Source organism: Nothobranchius furzeri, chromosome 6 (assembly GCF_043380555.1).
Source record: "Nothobranchius furzeri strain GRZ-AD chromosome 6, NfurGRZ-RIMD1, whole genome shotgun sequence".
NCBI classification, from domain to species: domain Eukaryota; kingdom Metazoa; phylum Chordata; class Actinopteri; order Cyprinodontiformes; family Nothobranchiidae; genus Nothobranchius; species Nothobranchius furzeri.
Genome location: NC_091746.1, coordinates 38,044,293 through 38,061,545, shown reverse-complemented (window position 1 = coordinate 38,061,545; position 17,253 = coordinate 38,044,293). Strand labels below are relative to the sequence as shown.

General features: G+C 42.9%; 1 protein-coding gene across 3 annotated transcripts in view; it reads left to right on the top strand.

Moving 5' to 3' along the window:
* The window catches only part of mctp1b (multiple C2 domains, transmembrane 1b), a 50,070-nt gene that overhangs the window by 15,715 nt on the left and 17,102 nt on the right, over positions 1 to 17,253 (top strand). For all 3 annotated transcript variants that reach the window (XM_054744021.2, XM_054744020.2, XM_054744019.2), the window contains exons 2-5: positions 4,747 to 4,867; positions 4,944 to 5,086; positions 5,176 to 5,255; positions 14,977 to 15,100. In XM_054744021.2, coding sequence (XP_054599996.2) covers positions 4,747 to 4,867; positions 4,944 to 5,086; positions 5,176 to 5,255; positions 14,977 to 15,100 — 468 coding nt within the window. The remainder of the gene's footprint in view (positions 1 to 4,746; positions 4,868 to 4,943; positions 5,087 to 5,175; positions 5,256 to 14,976; positions 15,101 to 17,253) is intronic.

Below are 17,253 nucleotides of genomic sequence, written 5' to 3'. Positions count from 1 at the left end.
TTTAACTGCTGGAGCAGATTAAAACGATGATGCCTGACACTTAGATCGTTGTCGCTGGTTTCATCTTCACCCAATCACCCGTCGCATTTAGTAAAGTGAAGCCAAACTTTAGAGCGCGTTCATGTTCTTCTTGGCGGAAATTCTGAGTTCCGAGGAGAAAGCGAACGCACCATTTGCGAAACGGAAGCTAACATATCAAGGTAACGTTATCTTAAACTTTTTTTTTACCTACCGGAGCAGATTAAGATGAGGATGTCTCACTTAGATCGTTGTCGCTGGTTTCATCATCACCCAGTTACCCATCACATTTAGTGAAGTGGACCCAAGCGTTAGCGTGGGTTCTTTCTACCCATGCTGCTCTGTTTACAACTCGCTTGCTGGGACCGACGACATAACGCTCTTGCGCATGTGCAGCTGTCTTGGCAAGTTCTCGTTATGAAGGACGGGTACCGAAACGAGGCACCGTTTGAAATGACGTGAATCAGTGCTCGGTCGGTACTATGGAATTCGGTCGGTACCTTAAAAGGTACCGAATTCGGTACCCATCCCTATTTACAATATTAGTAAACTTTACATAACTAGGTAACTTTACAGAACAGTGGTTTACAATAACCTCTCTTTCAAACTGGCACAGGTTTTAGTTTTATACGCACAGGTTGTTAATGGGATTGCTATATTATATATATGCAATGTCAGTCTTGTGTTTGTGTTCGTGTGGGGAGTGGAGTGGAGGCATGGTTTTAAGGGTTTAACACTTTTTTTCTACATGTTGTTTTCACACAGTGGCTTGTTGTTTGAGGCTTAATTTCTGCTCTGTATTTCTGTCAGAATGTCATTTATAGTGCAGTCAGGGAGCAAGAGACAGGTTACCACAGCAACTCTAATGAGTCACTTTAACTGCTGTAACATTTCTATTTATCTTACTTCTTGTCACTGTTCTTATCTAGCTCATATTTCAGACAAACACTGTCTGGATTTATATTGGGAAATTTCATTTGTATTTAGAAAAGTTTAGTTTATAATACAATTGGATAAGGTTGCAAATCAAAATAATCAATAAAGAAAATAAGACAAATCACAACATTCACTTCTGCAGCTAAACGACTGGTCTGAGCAACAGAGCTGCCTTCCACAAACGTATGGTCCTGGTGTATTTTCTGTATCGATCTCTGTAAGTGGATGTGTTTGTGTTGACAGGATGCAGGTTTCCCAGCAGACCTCTTCTTTATTTAAAATGCAGCGCAGTTAGATGAATGTATGATTATGTCTGTAGCTTAGACCCAGGCAGAGGCTCTCTCTCCCACTGACAAATGCATCATCATATTTGTGAAACTAAACTCAAACTTTCACCTATGAACCTTCAGACTTTGTATTTCTAGCTGCATCATGTTTCTATCAAACCTCAGATCAGCCTCATCATTGTGTACAGTTTAGTTGGAACTTTTAGCACATGCTGTCAGGGTATTGGCTCATGCTTGATGAAGACGTCAAAACTTAGTTTTACTAAAACAGAAATTTTAGTTGTTAAAACCCAGGTCACACTTTCACGTCCCTGCTGTTTGGCACAATGAAGCACGTGTATGGAAGAAAATAACATCACAATCCCTTTATGTGTCTCATACTCTAGTATAATGTAAGTAATCTAACCCCAAAACACAAATGATCTGTTTGAGGAATTTCATTCTGGTTTTAGAGAGTATCACAGCACTGAAACTGCATTAGTGAGAATTACAAATGATATTCTTATGGTCTCAGATAAGAATCTTGTGTCTGTTCTAGTCTTGTTAGATCTCAGTGCTGCCTTTGACACAGTAGATCAAAATGTTCTTGTGGAAAGACTTGAACATGTTGTAGGAAAAGTAACAGCGCTAGGCTGGTTTAAATCCTACCTGCCTGATAGATTTCATTTTGTAAATGTACATGACAAATCTTCTTCATACTCCAGGGTTACTTGTGGAGTACCACAGGGTTCAGTGCTTGGACCAATTCTTTTTACTATATATATGCTCCCAATTGGTAAAATCATTAGACAGCATGGGATAAACTTTCACTGTTATGCTGACGATACTCAGTTATATTTATCCATTAACCCTGATGAAGCTAATCAGTTAGGTAGATTACAGGCTTGTCTTGAGGACATAAAAAAATGGATGACTCTAAACTTTTTGCTTTTTAAATCAAGACAAGACGGAAGTTCTCATCTTTGGACCAGAAATCCAGAAAAGGAAATTGCTTAGTCAGTCACCTGACCTGAATGGCATTACATTAATCTCTGAGAACAAAGTATGGAACCTTGGTGTTATTTTTGACCAGGACATGTCATTCAAATCCCAAGTTAAACGGGTTTGTAGGATTTCCTTTTTCCACCTTCGAAATATTGCTAAGATTAGAAGCATCCTTTCCAGAAGTGATGCTGAAAAACTAGTTCATGCGTTTATTACATCAAGACTGGATTACTGTAATTCATTACTCTCAGGAAGTCCACAGAATGTAGTTAAAAGTCTTCAGCTTGTCCAAAATGCTGCAGCTAGAGTTCTGATGAGAATTACAAAGAGAGATCATATTTCTCCTGTCTTAGCTTCCCTACATTGGCTACCTGTTAAATTCAGAATAGATTTTAAGATCCTCCTTCTCACATATAAAGCTCTTAATAATCAAGCTCCATCATACTTCAGTGATCTGATTCTTCCATACGTTCCTAACCGAGCACTTCGCTCTCAGACTGCAGGTTTTTTGGTGGTTCCCAGAATATCTAAAATTAGGATGGGAGGCAGATCTTTTAGTTATCAGGCTCATCTCCTGTGGAACCAGCTCCCAGTCTTAGTCCGTGAGGCAGACACCTTGTCTACTTTTAAGACTAGGCTTAAAACATTTTTATTTGATAGGGTTTATGGTTAAAATCTGATGTTAGCCTAGATCTGGACATGTGGGGGAGTACAGGGAGGTGGAGTGTTTAGTCGGTAGACTCCAACATGCCTCCATCTAAAAAGGATAGATTATCCAGAGTTATCTCTGTAGTTATGCTGCTATAGGCTTAGACTGCTGGAGGATACACTGACCACTTTTCACACTCTACTACTTTCTTCTACAATCTGCTCTTTAACTGTATTATTTTCTGTGATTTCAGCCGTTAACTTTATTTTCTCTCCAAGTATTTTTCTCCCCAGAAGAAGCTACGGTGATGTTCTGCTGAGCTGTGTTGGCCTCATGGAGGGGGCCATCGTCTAGCACACCGCTACTAACCACTTAAACATTCTCCCTCTCCTGATAACTTTTTCTTTCCTTGACGTTGGATGTGCTACTGCTAGTTTATCCGTTTAATTATAGATTCACTAGGATAAATACAATAAAGTTTATCTCTCACATAATAGAATATTTACTAAGAAATCACAATGTAACCATAGACACATTGCTTGGTGTGTGTGTGTGTGTGTGTGTGTGTGTGTGTGTGTGTGTGTGTGTGTGTGTGTGTGTGTGTGTGTGTGTGTGTGTGTGTGTGTGTGTGTGTGTGTGTGTGTGTGTGTGTGTGTGTGTGTGCTCTGTCTTCTCGATCCCCAGTGAATCGTGGAGGATGGCTGCTTATACTGAGCCAGGATCCTCTGGAGGTTTCTTCCTTTTAAAAGGGAGTTTTCCTCTCCACTATCGCTAAATGCTTGCTTAGTATGAGGATTGCTGTAAAGTCACTGACACTAGTCAGTGACTTGATGCAATTTGCCGGGTTCCTTAGATAGGAAACATTATTTCTGATTGGCTTAATGAACTGACCTGAATTGGAATGTTTATTATGTGAAGTGCCTTGAGACGACTCTTGTCATGATTTGGCGCCATATAAATAAACTTGAATTGAATTGAATTGAAATTTATATGAAGTTATGGGATTGCTGTTGTTGGAGTGAAGGTTGAGTTGTAACAGCTCCAAAAGCACCTGAAAGGCGTTGGTTCATTTTGTGTCCACAGCAGCAGCTATGAGACAAACTTGGCTTTGCTCTTGGTTAATGTTCATTCTTTTGCAAACATGTTAATGGTGGGATGAGGAAATGCTGTTTGTTGTGATGTTCATGCAACCAACACGTAACAGTGTTCTTATATTGGGTAACTACACATTACATTACTCAACAGTGTACAGCAGAAGCTTTCTTCAGGTTTCTTCACACTAACCAGAGCTCTCGAGTTTCTTTAGCGAGAGAAAACGTTGGGGTGCTGTAGCACTGAGTTATTCTGTTATCTGACTGGATTGATTTGATTACTGAAATAATAAAATATATTACCTTCAGTGATTTTTGCTGTAATTAGTTCAGGCTTTATGAATGATGCTCACTAGTCTGCTTTTATGTCAGTCAGGATTTGCGGTTTTATTTATTTGACCTTTGTTTAACCAGGATACAGTTTTACCAATCTTGTCATTGCAGTCGAGGGCTGCACAGATTCCCTCAGAGGGCCACTAATGTCCTGTAGGCTGCACACACAGCCCTTATCTATGGCATTTCAGGGTTTAATTGAAAGTGTTGTACCTCGGGTTTCAGTACCGTTTCTCTGTCGTAGCTGTTTCTGCTCTGCCAGATTTGAACGTGCGAGAGACAAAATATGAAAACGATTAATTAGCTCAACGGCAGTGTGGTTGCAATTTCTTGTTATTGATACTCTAACTGCACCAGAGACTGTGGTGTGGAAATAGCTTATCTACATTACGACACAAACTCAAAAACTCAGTCACTCTGTAGTTAACGCATCTGTCTCTCCTGACAGGCGTTTGGTGCATCGTGCTCCACGAGGGTCCCCGCTGAGCCGGATGCCTCCAGCACAGGGATGTACAGGCTGGAGATTGAGCTGAAGAGAGGACATGACCTGGCCATCAGAGACAGAGGAGGTGCATCAACATCTGTCTGTAACATCGTCTCCATCCTCTCTTTGTGGATCTATAGCAGCTACTCTTGTCCCTTCAGGCACCAGTGATCCATACGTCAAATTCAAGCTGGGGGGTAAGGAGGTGTTCAGAAGTAAAACCATCCACAAAAACCTGAACCCCGTGTGGGATGAGAAGATTACTCTAATAGTTGAAAGTCTGAGTGAACCTCTGTATGTAAAGGTACAAAGACACACACACGCATACACACAGTTTTATCTGCTATCACAAAGCTTCTGGGTCAGAGGAGCCCTTCTGTTTCTCTCCTGCAGGTGTTTGATTATGACTTCGGTCTTCAGGATGACTTCATGGGTTCCGCCTTCATATACCTGGAGTCGCTGGAGCAGCAAAGGTTTGTCAGATGCTTCTGGTACTGCTGAAATAACAGAATACTTTCTTATTAAGGTAGCTGCCCTCAACAGTCCAAATAAAACAAAGAGAGTCTCGACAGGTGCCAGCCTTTTATTTCCTTTCTGGTTGTCACACGACAGAACTCAGGCGTCGTTATGCACCGTGAAAACTTGGAAAAAATACACAAATAAACAACACATGGCATGATAATCAGTGACCAGTTAGTTAACAAACACATTTTCTTCATACCTCACTTCTCTTGCCAAGGGTGCTAATTAGTGATGTAATGAAGAGACTTAAAAAAGCAGTTTCAGCCTGAGTCACAACAGTGAATAGTCATTATTTACATGTTTTCATTTAGCATCAATTAAACAAAATATAACATACAAAATTAAATAACTTACCACTTGGTATTGTTACAGAGACCCACAGCTTCTCTGTGTTTCACCCATCAGTGTTTCATCCATCAATACAAACAAACAAAACAGCAAGGCCTTTCTTAACAGGTCAGGTACTGCACACCTGTGCCAGATTAGTAAAACAAAAAACCCAAAGGGAGCAGTACCACAGTGTGCTCTACTGGGCTTAAATGAACAGTACCTCCAACCGTTACAATTAGCTTTTGGAAGTAACATGTTTTTACATCTCTGTGTGTTTTTGGTCTACTATAAGTTGTTGCACATGTCTTGTATGATGGCATATTAAGTAATGTTAAGTAAGAAGCTGGAGAACAAACTACAGAGGAACAATATCAGAGATGTCTGGTCAGGGATGAAGAAGATCACAGGCTTCAAGCAGAGAAAGAATTGCACAGATGGAAGCCTGGACACAGCCAATCAGACATCCCATCCAGAGGCGGTTTTACCATTAGGCAAAGGTAGGCGGCCGCCTGGGGCCCCCTAGTGGTGGGGGGCCTCCTAGCCATAGGCGTTATTTTAACCGGGGACGCCGGGGACATGTCCCCGGCAAAATTTATAATTGGCAGCTGTGTCCCCCCCCCCACTTTCAAAAAAGCCTGCTGATGAGGATTTTTGTTCTACCAGCTCAGATCGGGTCGGCAACCTGTTCCCATCAAAGAGCCATTATTACCCGTTTCCCACAGTAAAGAAAACACTGGGAGCCACAGCAGCGCAGCATTGTGGGCGGGGCCTACCCTCAGACAGCATGAGAGCTGCTCATAACAGGTGACAGCAGCCGGTACCATGGGCGTCGCACCCGTGGGGGATGCAACACCCACACTTTTCCAGCTGTTTTGCTCACCTCCACACCAGTCTGGTTTCTTCAGGTCGCACTCACTCTGTTTGCCTCATCTCCTTCTTCACCTCCCCTATTCTGACAGCCGATGTCGGGTTCAAGGAGAGCAGGAGATGGAGGGACGGAAGAGCTCGACTGAATTCATAATTTTACATCTTGACATTAGCTGTACAAAGTCTGAGTTTGATCAAGTGAAGAACACCAATCTGCAGAGGTTTATAACAGGCGCAGCGCCAGGTTTTCATTTTTGGGTGGGCCACGGTAATTTTGGACGGACCTTAATAAGCAGTGACTTAGTGAATCAGGCAGGTCGCGCTAGAAAATTTCGTTTAAAAAGACGTCATAAATGTGTTCCCCCGTCATTTTTATTTCTAAAATATGAAGTAAAAACTCACAATTTAATTTTCATTCATTTGTCATTAATATGTAGTCTACACCCCTGCGTTAAGTGGACCATCTTCCAGTAAAAGCAAAGCATCCGGCCCACCTCTCCAAATGCGTAAAATGTGCATCACAGCCACTAGGCGCACCGCGCGCACCGTCAGCTGTCAGCCCAGACGAGAGCAGAGCAACTAGAGAAAGAATAGAGGATAATTGTGTCTGGATGTGGATGGAGATTACATTTTACATCAGTCTGATCATCATTTAAATACGTAAACCATCACCTGTCTTCTAGTCCACGCTATCAGCATTATTTTAATTGGTGTGTGTGTGTGTGTGTGTGTGTGTGTGTGTGTGTGTGTGTGTGTGTGTGTGTGTGTGTGTGTGTGTGTGTGTGTGTGTGTGTGTGTGTGTTTTCCACTTCAAACATGGTCTAACCAACCAGACCAGTGTGTCCAGTAACATATTAATGTTACAATTAAACAGTTTCACTTCATGTAGGCTAGGAACATTTCACCTGCCGTAGCCCGACCGCTTCTGCTCCACATAAACTTTGTGCGTGATCAAATGTCTTTACAGGTGCTTTCTGAGCTGAAGAGGCGACTGGATGTGTCATGCGTCTCCATATTGGAGACGGGAACAAGCGCTATTCAGCCAAACTTTCATAATTTCATAAAAATAACATTTTTCCAAGTGACACATCCCTCAGAGAGACCGGGTTTCCAGACCGCTTCAGTGGGAGGAAATCAACCAACATCCTTGAGTTTATCCGTCAAAATAAACAGTCAAATGGAAATATCTGTAACCTGTCATTTAACTCTTTTGCCTTCTTGTGAAGATTGTTGCAAAGAGAAACAACTAAACTTGATTAACCCCAGAGCCACGCGCACTGCGCTGTACTGACTGTAAATGAGGGGAAAACGATTTAATGGGATCCTTTTCTTTTCAACATGGTTTAATGTAAAGTTTCATTCAGTACAAACTTTAGTTACACCAATCTAATGAGAAAGAGTCTGGATTTGTATTCTGAACAGTTTAAACATGTTTAAAACGGAGACATGCGTGACGCGTCTAAAATTCGCACCTGCTCCGCTATTATGGAAATTAAAATAAGATGAACATGAAATTATTTTAGGCACAGACAACATCCCCCACACTTTTGAAAAGCTTGCAACGCGCCTGGTCGCTCGTGTACGTCAAAGTTGTCTTTCATAAAAAGATAATCAATAAAACGATTAAATAAAATGGATCCAGAAGCTGTAGCCCGTCTCTGCCTCAATATTCACACTGTTGGTGGTTTTACTGAGCAGGTGCCACTTTTGTCATACGTTTCTTTTTAAAACATGTTTAGACTGTTCAGAATACAAATCCGGGCTCTGTCACGTTTGATTGTTGTAATTAAACTTTGTAGGTGGGGAAGGTCAGAAAGCAGCTCAGAAGCGCATATGATTACGCACAAGCGTGACGCGTCAACCCGGTCTCACAGACCGGGTTGGACCTGTTCAGGTTTACGCAGACAATCTTTACATTTAGAATTAGCTTACAGATGTAAAATTAATGCAGTAAAATATAAAGCATTTTATTTAAATATCCATTCATTATTTTACAAGCACAGGGAGCGCATCAGATGGATGGAGGAGCCGCATGCGGCTCCAGAGCCGCGGGTTGCCGCCCCCTGTGCTAGCCTACTTTATTGTCCCCAGCAATTTTTAAGCCCCACTCAAGTGTATGGTTATTGTCCAGCAATTCTGAAAACAAACTGACGCCTGACCGTCGGCACCCCTCTGTTAATGCCACAATATTCTTATTACCAACCTGTGGCCGCAGACGGGATTGGACATGCGCACTTCTCATTACCATAATTCCTGAACCATTCAAGATATCATTAAAATTCCAAAAGTGCTGAAAAGATTAAAAATGGGGTTTTTCGTGCATATACAATACATTACGGTAGCCACCGGGATTCCCGGTCTTGAGCGCACCGAATCACAACAATGATTCAGAGACGTGCTGAGTTTGTCATCCAAAATACTCCGTTTTATAACTTTTGAACGGCTGATCAGATTCAAATAATTCCAACGGTTCCTAAAAGTACATAAAAGCAGCTTTCCAACGATCTATAGCATGAAGCAATCACAGTTAGGGAAAATGTCGCTACGAGCAAGGGCGTCAGTTTGTTTTCAGAATTGCTGGGGACAATAACCATACACTTGAGTGGGGTTTAAAAATTGCTGGGGACAATAAAGTAGGCTAGCACAGGGGTCGGCAATCCGCGCATGCGGCTCTTCCATCCGATGCAACTCTCTGTGCTTGTAAAATAATAAATTGATATTTAAATAAAATGCTTTATATTTTACTGCATTAACTTTACACCTGTATGCCAATTCTAAATGTAAAGATTGTCTGCGTAAACCTGAACAGGTCCAACCCGGTCTGCGGTGGTTGACCGGTCACGCTTGTGCGTAATCATATAGGCACTTTATGAGCTGAAGAGGATGTGAGATTCTGGGCTTCTCCTCAGACGGCTCCTGGATGTGTCGCCACATTGGAGCCAGGAACAAGCGCTATTCAGCCAAAGTTTCATCATCAGGGAACATTTTCTAAGTGACAAGTCTCTCTGAGAGACAGGGTTTGGAAAACACTCGCTTCAGTGGGAGGAATCTTCCCGCATGCGCACTGCATGGTTCTCTGCGTGGCTCTGGGGTTAATCAAGTTTAATTGTTTCTCTTTGCAACAATCTTCACAGGAAGGCAAAACAGTTAAACGGCAGGTTACATATATTTCCATTTGACTGTTTATTTTGACAGATGTACTCAAGGATGTTGCTTGGTTTGAAAAAATTACCCCCACGCACACGGATGCTCATGGATGAGCTGACATTTTAATCGTTAACGCACACGCGGAGGTAAAATATTCCCATCAGAACATCAGAGCTCTTTATACTGGACACTGTGTTCAGCGCGGCTCGGAGCGCCCCCGGTGGACAGTGAGCTGAAGATCTGGGGTTCGCAGTGCAGCGCAGTGCAGAACCACGCGCATGCGATGATTTCCTCCCACTGAAGCGTTCTGGAAACCCGGTCTCTCTGAGGGATGTGTCACTTGGAAAATGTTCTTTTTATGAAATTATGAAACTTTGGCTGAACAGCGCTTGTTCCCGTCTTCCGCATGAAGCGTAGAGACATTTGATCACGCACAAAGTTTATGTGGAGCAGAAGCGGTCGGGCCACGGCAGGTGAAATGTTCCTAGCCTACATGAAGTGAAACTGTTTAATTGTAACATTAATGTGTTACTGGACACGCTGGTCTGGTTGGTTAGACCAGTGTTTGAAGTGGAAAACACACACACACACACACTCACTCACTCACTCACTCACTCACTCACTCACACACACACACACACACACACACACACACACACACACACACACACACACACACACACACACACACACACACACACACACACACACACACCAATTAAGATAATGCTGATAGCGTGGACTAGAAGACAGGTGATGGTTTACGTATTTAAATGATGATCAGGCTGCTGTAAAATGTAATCTCCATCCACATCCAGACACAATTATCCTCTATTCTTTCTCTAGTCGCTCTGCTCTTGTCTGGGCTGATCAGCTGATGGTGCGCGCGCGCCTAACTAGCGGCTGATGCACATTTTACGCATTTGGAGAGGTGGACTGGATGCTGTGCGTTTACTGGAAGATGGTCCACTTAACGCACGGGTGTAGACTACATATTAATGACAAATGAATGAAAATTAAATTGTGAGTTTTTACTTCATATTTTAGTAATAAAAATGACGGGGGAACACATTTATGACGTCTTTTTAAACGAAATTTTCTAGCGCGACCTGCCTGCTTCACTTAAGTCACTGCTTATTAAGGTCCGTCCAAAATTACCGTGGGAAACGGGTAATAATGGTTCTTTGATGGGAACAGGGTGCCGACCCCTGGATAAGATCTGAGCTGGTAAAACAAAAATCCTCATCAGCAGGCGTTTTTGAAAGTGGGGGGGACACAGCTGCCAATCACAAATTTTGCCGGGGACATGTCCCCGGCGTCCCCGGTTAAAATGACGCCTATGGCTACGAGGGGAAATCCTGCCGTACAGCCTGATTGAAACGGAGCACAGCGCGGTGGAAGCGGATAACGGAACGGGGAAGCTAATTAGCATAAAAACCAGCATAAAATTATGGGAATGCCTCAAAGAAAATCAACACGATCTATTAGGTGTCCCAGAAGGCTTATATCTGAAGTCAGTGACCACGAAGAAGGACAGATCTCCAGTGAACCAGGATATGAATGTTTGTTCAGTCTTTATTTATTTTTTTTTTATTTGAACAACCCTCAACTATTTGCTAATTGTAAGATTCAGCTTCATTCCAGCATTATTTATCCTTTTACAATAAATTATTATTTTTGCTAAAACAAAAGTTTCTGTTCCCAGTGAGGGTTGGACTCCGCCAGGGCTGCCCTTTGTCACCGGTTCTGTTCATCACTTTTATGGACAGAATTTCTAGACGCAGCCGTGGTGTGGAGTGTGTCGAGTTTGGTGGCAGGAGAATCTCGTCTCTGCTTTTTGCGGATGATGTGCTCCTCCTAGCTTCATCCAGCTCTGACCTTCAGCTCTTGCTGGGTAGGTTCGCGGCCGAGTGTGAAGCGGCTGGGATGAGGATCAGCACCTCCAAATCTGAGACCATGGTTCTCGACCGGAAAAGGGTGGCTTGCCACCTCCGGGTCGGGGGAGAGGTCCTACCTCAAGTGGAGGAGTTTAAGTATCTCGGGGTCTTGTTCACGAGTGAGGGTAGGAGGGATCGGGAGATCGACAGGCGGATTGGTTCGGCGTCTGCAGTGATGCGGATGCTGAGCCGATCTGTCGTGGGGAAGAGGGAGCTGAGCCAGAAAGCCAGGCTCTCGATTTACCGGTCGATCTACGTCCCAATCCTCACCTATGGTCATGAGCTTTGGGTAATGACCGAAAGAACGAGATCGCGGATACAAGCGGCCGAAATGAGTTTCCTCCGTAGGGTGGCCGGGCTCAGCCTTAGAGATAGGGTGAGGAGCTCGGACATTCGGGAGGGACTCGGAGTAGAACCGCTGCTCCTCCGGATCGAAAGGAGCCAGTTGAGGTGGTTTGGGCATCTGGTCAGGATGCCTCCTGGACGCCTCCCCGGGGAGGTGTTTCGGGCATGTCCTGCCGGCAGAAGGCCCCCGGGTCGACCCAGGACACGTTGGAGAGGTTACATCTCCAATCTGGTCCGGGAACGCCTTGGGGTCCTGCCGGAGGAGCTGGTGGACAAGGCCGGGGAGAGGACGGCCTGGAGCTCCCTAATTGGGATGCTGCCCCCGCGACCCGGACCCGGATAAGCGGAGGAAGACGAAGACGAAGACAAAAGTTTCTGGTATATCAGTGCACGGTGTGCAAGAGTAGCACCCCAGTGTGAGGTGTGACTCTGCCTGCAGCTGGAGAGAAACTGCTTCAAGGTCTACCACATCAAATAAAAACGTCTGAAAGTTAACAATACTAAATGGTCTTAAAAACAGCAAAAAAAGATACCAAGGTTCACACTTTTTAAAGAATAGATGCATTTCAGTTCAAAGTTTAAATTGTTTGCCCAGTAATTTTGAAGTTCCTGTTCAGTAATAAATGTAAAAAATTCAAATCCGTTTTTTGCTTTTTTCACTTTGAAGCTGATTTTTTAAAGGCTTTAATAGAAATAAATTCTAAATACAAACCATACACTAAAAGCTGAGGTTGTTCTCAAAAAGGAGAGAGTTACACACACTTTGTACTTTTTATTACAATTTTACAGCCATAAGATTAAAAACATACCAGGCGGCCCCGTTTATAATTATGGTCATAAGAGGGTTATTAAGACGGCGATGCACAAACAGGAAGTGATTGGTAGTCATTCCACTCCAATCCAGTTGGTGGCGGTAATGCACCAAATTGTTGTTTGCCAAGTGCCATGAGACCACAAACAAGAAGAATAAGAGGGGTGGGAGCGTTCGTAACAAACTCAAAGCAATAGTAAAACATGAAGCATGACATGGAGTTATCCTAGTGGCTCCAATAAGAGAAAGAAGCAGCATGCTTCATAAAAGCTTTTATTTTCACTTCTGAAAGTGACGTCGTTTCTCGATGTAAACATCAAAAGGAGGCAGAAAGGAAAGACAATGGAAAATGTTTAAAGGGAGGAAAACATAGACCAAAATGGAAAATAGAAATAAAATAACAAAGGCAAAAGCAGGAGCACTGACAGGAAGAAGAAAGCACTCAAAGGGAGAGAAAAACAGGAAAAAAGAGGAGGACTAATAAAAAGTGAAAATAAATCGTGTCAGAAGAGGGTAGATTTTCGCAAATCCAGTTAAAGGTAAGATTGTCGAAAATTTAGTGTAAGGGGCCCCATGTCTGTGTTCGCCTTGGGCCCCCAAATTGCTAAATCCGCCCCTGATCCTATCCTCCTCTGATCGAACATTTTCCTGTCACACGCCAGCTCTTTTGTCTTATAACGCAGTCATGGCCTCTTCTGGTTTTATAAATCTGTCTTCAATCAAGTCAGGAGATGCTGCTGCCCCATTTACCTCCCCCTCCCACCTATCTGTCTTTAGAAGTCAGGTGAAGAGGCAGCTGGAGAGACTGAATAGGAACAAGGCTGCAGGTCCAGATGGTGTCAGCCCCAGAGTACTGAAGGCCTGTGCAGAGCAGCTCTGTGGGATTCTGCAGCACCTCTTCAATCTCAGCCTGGCCCAGGAGAAGGTTCCAGTCCTGTGGAAGACATCCTGCCTTGTTCCAGTTCCAAAGAAAACTCGCCCATCAGTCAATGACAACTACAAACCGGTTGCCCTGACATCCCACATCATGAAGGTCCTGGAGAGACTCCTGTTGGTCCACCTGAATAAGCAAACTGGTACATATCAGGACCCGCTGCAGTTTGCTTATCGCCATGGAGTTGGAGTTGAAGATGCCATCATCCAGCTGCTTCCACCAACCCACTGTCATCTGGACAAGGCAGGCAGCACTGTCAGGGTCATGTTCTTTGATTTCTCCAGTGCATTTAACACAATCCAGCCTGATGTACTTTGCCAGAAACTCCAGAAGACACAGGTGGGGGGCTCAACTATCGCTTGGATTAAAGACTACCTGACAAACAGACTAGTTTGTGAGGCTGAAGAACTGCACATCAAACCAGGCGATCACTAACATTGGAGCACCACAGGGGACTGTACTCTCACCATTCCTTTTCACCCTGTACATCTCAGACTTCCAGTACAAATCAGAGACCTGTCATCTACAGAAGTACGCAGATGACTGCAGTTGTCAGGTGTATCAGAGATGGACAGGAAGCTGAGTACAGAGAGCTGGTGTAGCGCTTTGTGGCATGTGGCATTTCTCTGCCAGGGCAACGGGGCACCTTTTCTGGCAGGTCTGACTATCATTGCTGTGACGTCTCTGATTGACAAAAGTTTATTTATTTCAGCTTGTAAACACAAATCCGCTCAAGGAGCAATAACCGGCAGAGAGCGAGTTTTCAATGAGCTGGAACTGCTTGATCTGGAGGAACAAAAACTTTTGTTTCAAAGAAATCAATAGGAGCGAAGGAGACATTGATGTTGTTGGGCCGACCAATCACAGACATGGGCTCTTCATTGTGGTTGGTGACTAGTTAAAAATGTATCTCTTTTCTGTCCATCCTTGTGTGCCTGTCAGAGAAGAGACAGTTGCATGTCTTCATACCTTTGCTGACAGAGACGTATAAACTAGGCATAAAAGTTGTTGTGACTTATAATAAGTACAACTTTACTTTTGGTGTGTTTATGAAAAAATATGACTGTGAATGAAAAAAGTTCCAAATTCTGCACTGATTTATGAGCATTTATGACAGAAGAAACGGTAAAAATATTTAATACAACAAATTGGATTCTAACATTTAGGGTAAGCATAGAAGGGATACCATTTTTTAATAATAATAATAATAATAATCAAACGTCTGAATTCATGATCAAATTCTTTAAGATCATGAGTATCATTTCATATCTGACTTTGGATCACAAATCTGTCCTCTGCAGAACAATACCTGTGACCCTGGAGCTGAAGGACCCTCAGCACCAGCATCAGAACCTTGGTTCTCTGGAGTTGGCCATCACTCTGACTCCGAAGAACAGCCCCATCGAGGAACAGAGAGACACAACTGTAAGTCTGATTTCTCTTAGCTGGAGATGTGGAAGATATTGCTGCCAGCCAGTGATTATTGGTGTCCATTGTTTGAAGAATTAAAACGTTTGGTCGTATTGCCTCAGAGGGTAAACAAAGATTTCAGTGTGGATTTTCTGCTGATTTGGTTTGGGGCTGTCCTCGTGTTTTCAAACTGGGAGTCAGAATCCTCCTGGGTGAAATGCAAGGCTGGAAATGAGTAAAATCCATCAAAAGAGAAGGAGATGCATGATTCCTAATGTATCTTTATAGTGTTTGCAATTTTTGTCTTCAGCCTCACAAGTTCTCACATTTCTGAATCCTTTTGACTCTGTGACAAATTTTTTGTTGCTAGATTTTTTAATTACAATTGTCCATCTGTTTTTGTCCACTTATCTGGGGCTGGTTTGTGTGGGTAGCAGCCCAAACAGAGAAGCCTAAACAATGCCCTCCTGCTGCCAACCTCGATACCCTCCAGCCCACAGTTAGAAACTATGTCCATAAAGGTAAAGAAAAGAACTGGAGTCCCCAGTTAGAGCTCCATCTATCCAGGCTCCATCAATACAATTTTTGCCTCCAGGCACTCGCACATGGGAGCCCAATCCCAGAACTGGTTCCTGGGTGGGACCACGGCAACCAGGTACTCTGTTTTTACAATCATATAATGTTTTTTGAGCAGCACTTGTCTTTTACCCAGAACCATTTTGCCACAGGAGACTGTCTGGGGCAAAATGTCCCAGAAAGCCTACGTCCTATAGGATCATTAGGACACGCAAACTCCTCCACTATTGTAAGGCAGCGAATCAAAGAGGAGGCAAGTTTATCGGTGGCAGAGGAGTTACATGCCCGTCCAGAAACTGAAGGGTTGCAGATTCGAGCCCCGTCTGTTGTAGTCTTTGTGTCCTTGGGCAAGACAATTGACCTGCCTTGCCTGTAGGTGGTGGTCAGAGGGACTGGTGGCACTAGTGCTCAGCAGCCTCTCCTCTGTCAGCATGTCCCAGGGCAGCTGTAGCTACACTGTAGCTCAACACCATCAGTGTGTAAATGTGTGTATGTGCATTGGTGTATGACCTTGGCGGGGTTGTAAAACTGTATTGCACTGTATCAAGAAGAAGAAGAAGAAAATATCTTTTCTATAGCGCCTCTCAAGATAAAAAAATCATGAGGCGCTTCATGTAAAAATATAAAAAATAATTTAGAAAATGATTAAAAATATATTTAAAATGAGCAAAAAATAGACAATTGTGATTAAAAAATGTTAAGAAAGAGAGAGAGTGAATAGGAAAGACGGAAATCAATCAATCAAACGCAGGCCATTACCATCAAGATTATCTAACAACACAAAACTCGCTAAAAAACACCCTCATTGTAACAGTCTACAGTTACTGTTGAGCAGTCTCAGCCCAGTGAGCTTCTGGTTTAACTGCTGAATAAAAACATCGAATCCACTCAGTTAAAGTGTGTTTGTGTTTCCTGCAGCAGGGCGTGGTAAAGGCATATCGGTGGAAGCCTTATGTGAACAAAGTGAGTGAGTGAAGTGGTGATTATGTTGTAGTTGGAGTAACTTCCTGTAGCTGAGTGACCCTCTCCCTTATCCGCTCCCTGATCAACATTAACCAGGCCTCTTTGGTCTTTAATGTTCCTGCTGGAGCTTAAATGTGGCCACAGCTGCTGTTGGTAAATGTAATTCTGTTTTTTAGTTTCTGTTGCATATCTGTTCTTTTTTTTCAACCTCATCCCTCTTTAGCAGGCCTTGTGAATAAAACAGAAGTTCAACATGAATTATAGAAACTGCTGTAACATATTTTTTCTCCACCACAAATTCTGATTTCACACAGATAAAAAGGAACAATATCAAAATGCTTCCTTTAAAATATTACTTAGTTGTTTTCATGAATAACTTAATATTTAAGGGGAGGAATAATCATGCTTCTTATGAACAATTATTTAACTTTTTCTTATATTTTGTTAACTGTAGGCCAGAATCATCCTGCTAATACCACCTCAGCTGTTTCCATGTTTTTACTTTATATATATTTTTAGATTTCTAACATTTTCAGTGAAAAAGTAGACCAGGTTTTAATTTGGGTATCACATAATCATTCCCATCTGTTTAAACTGATTTATTTAATATTTTTCCACATGCTTGGGTG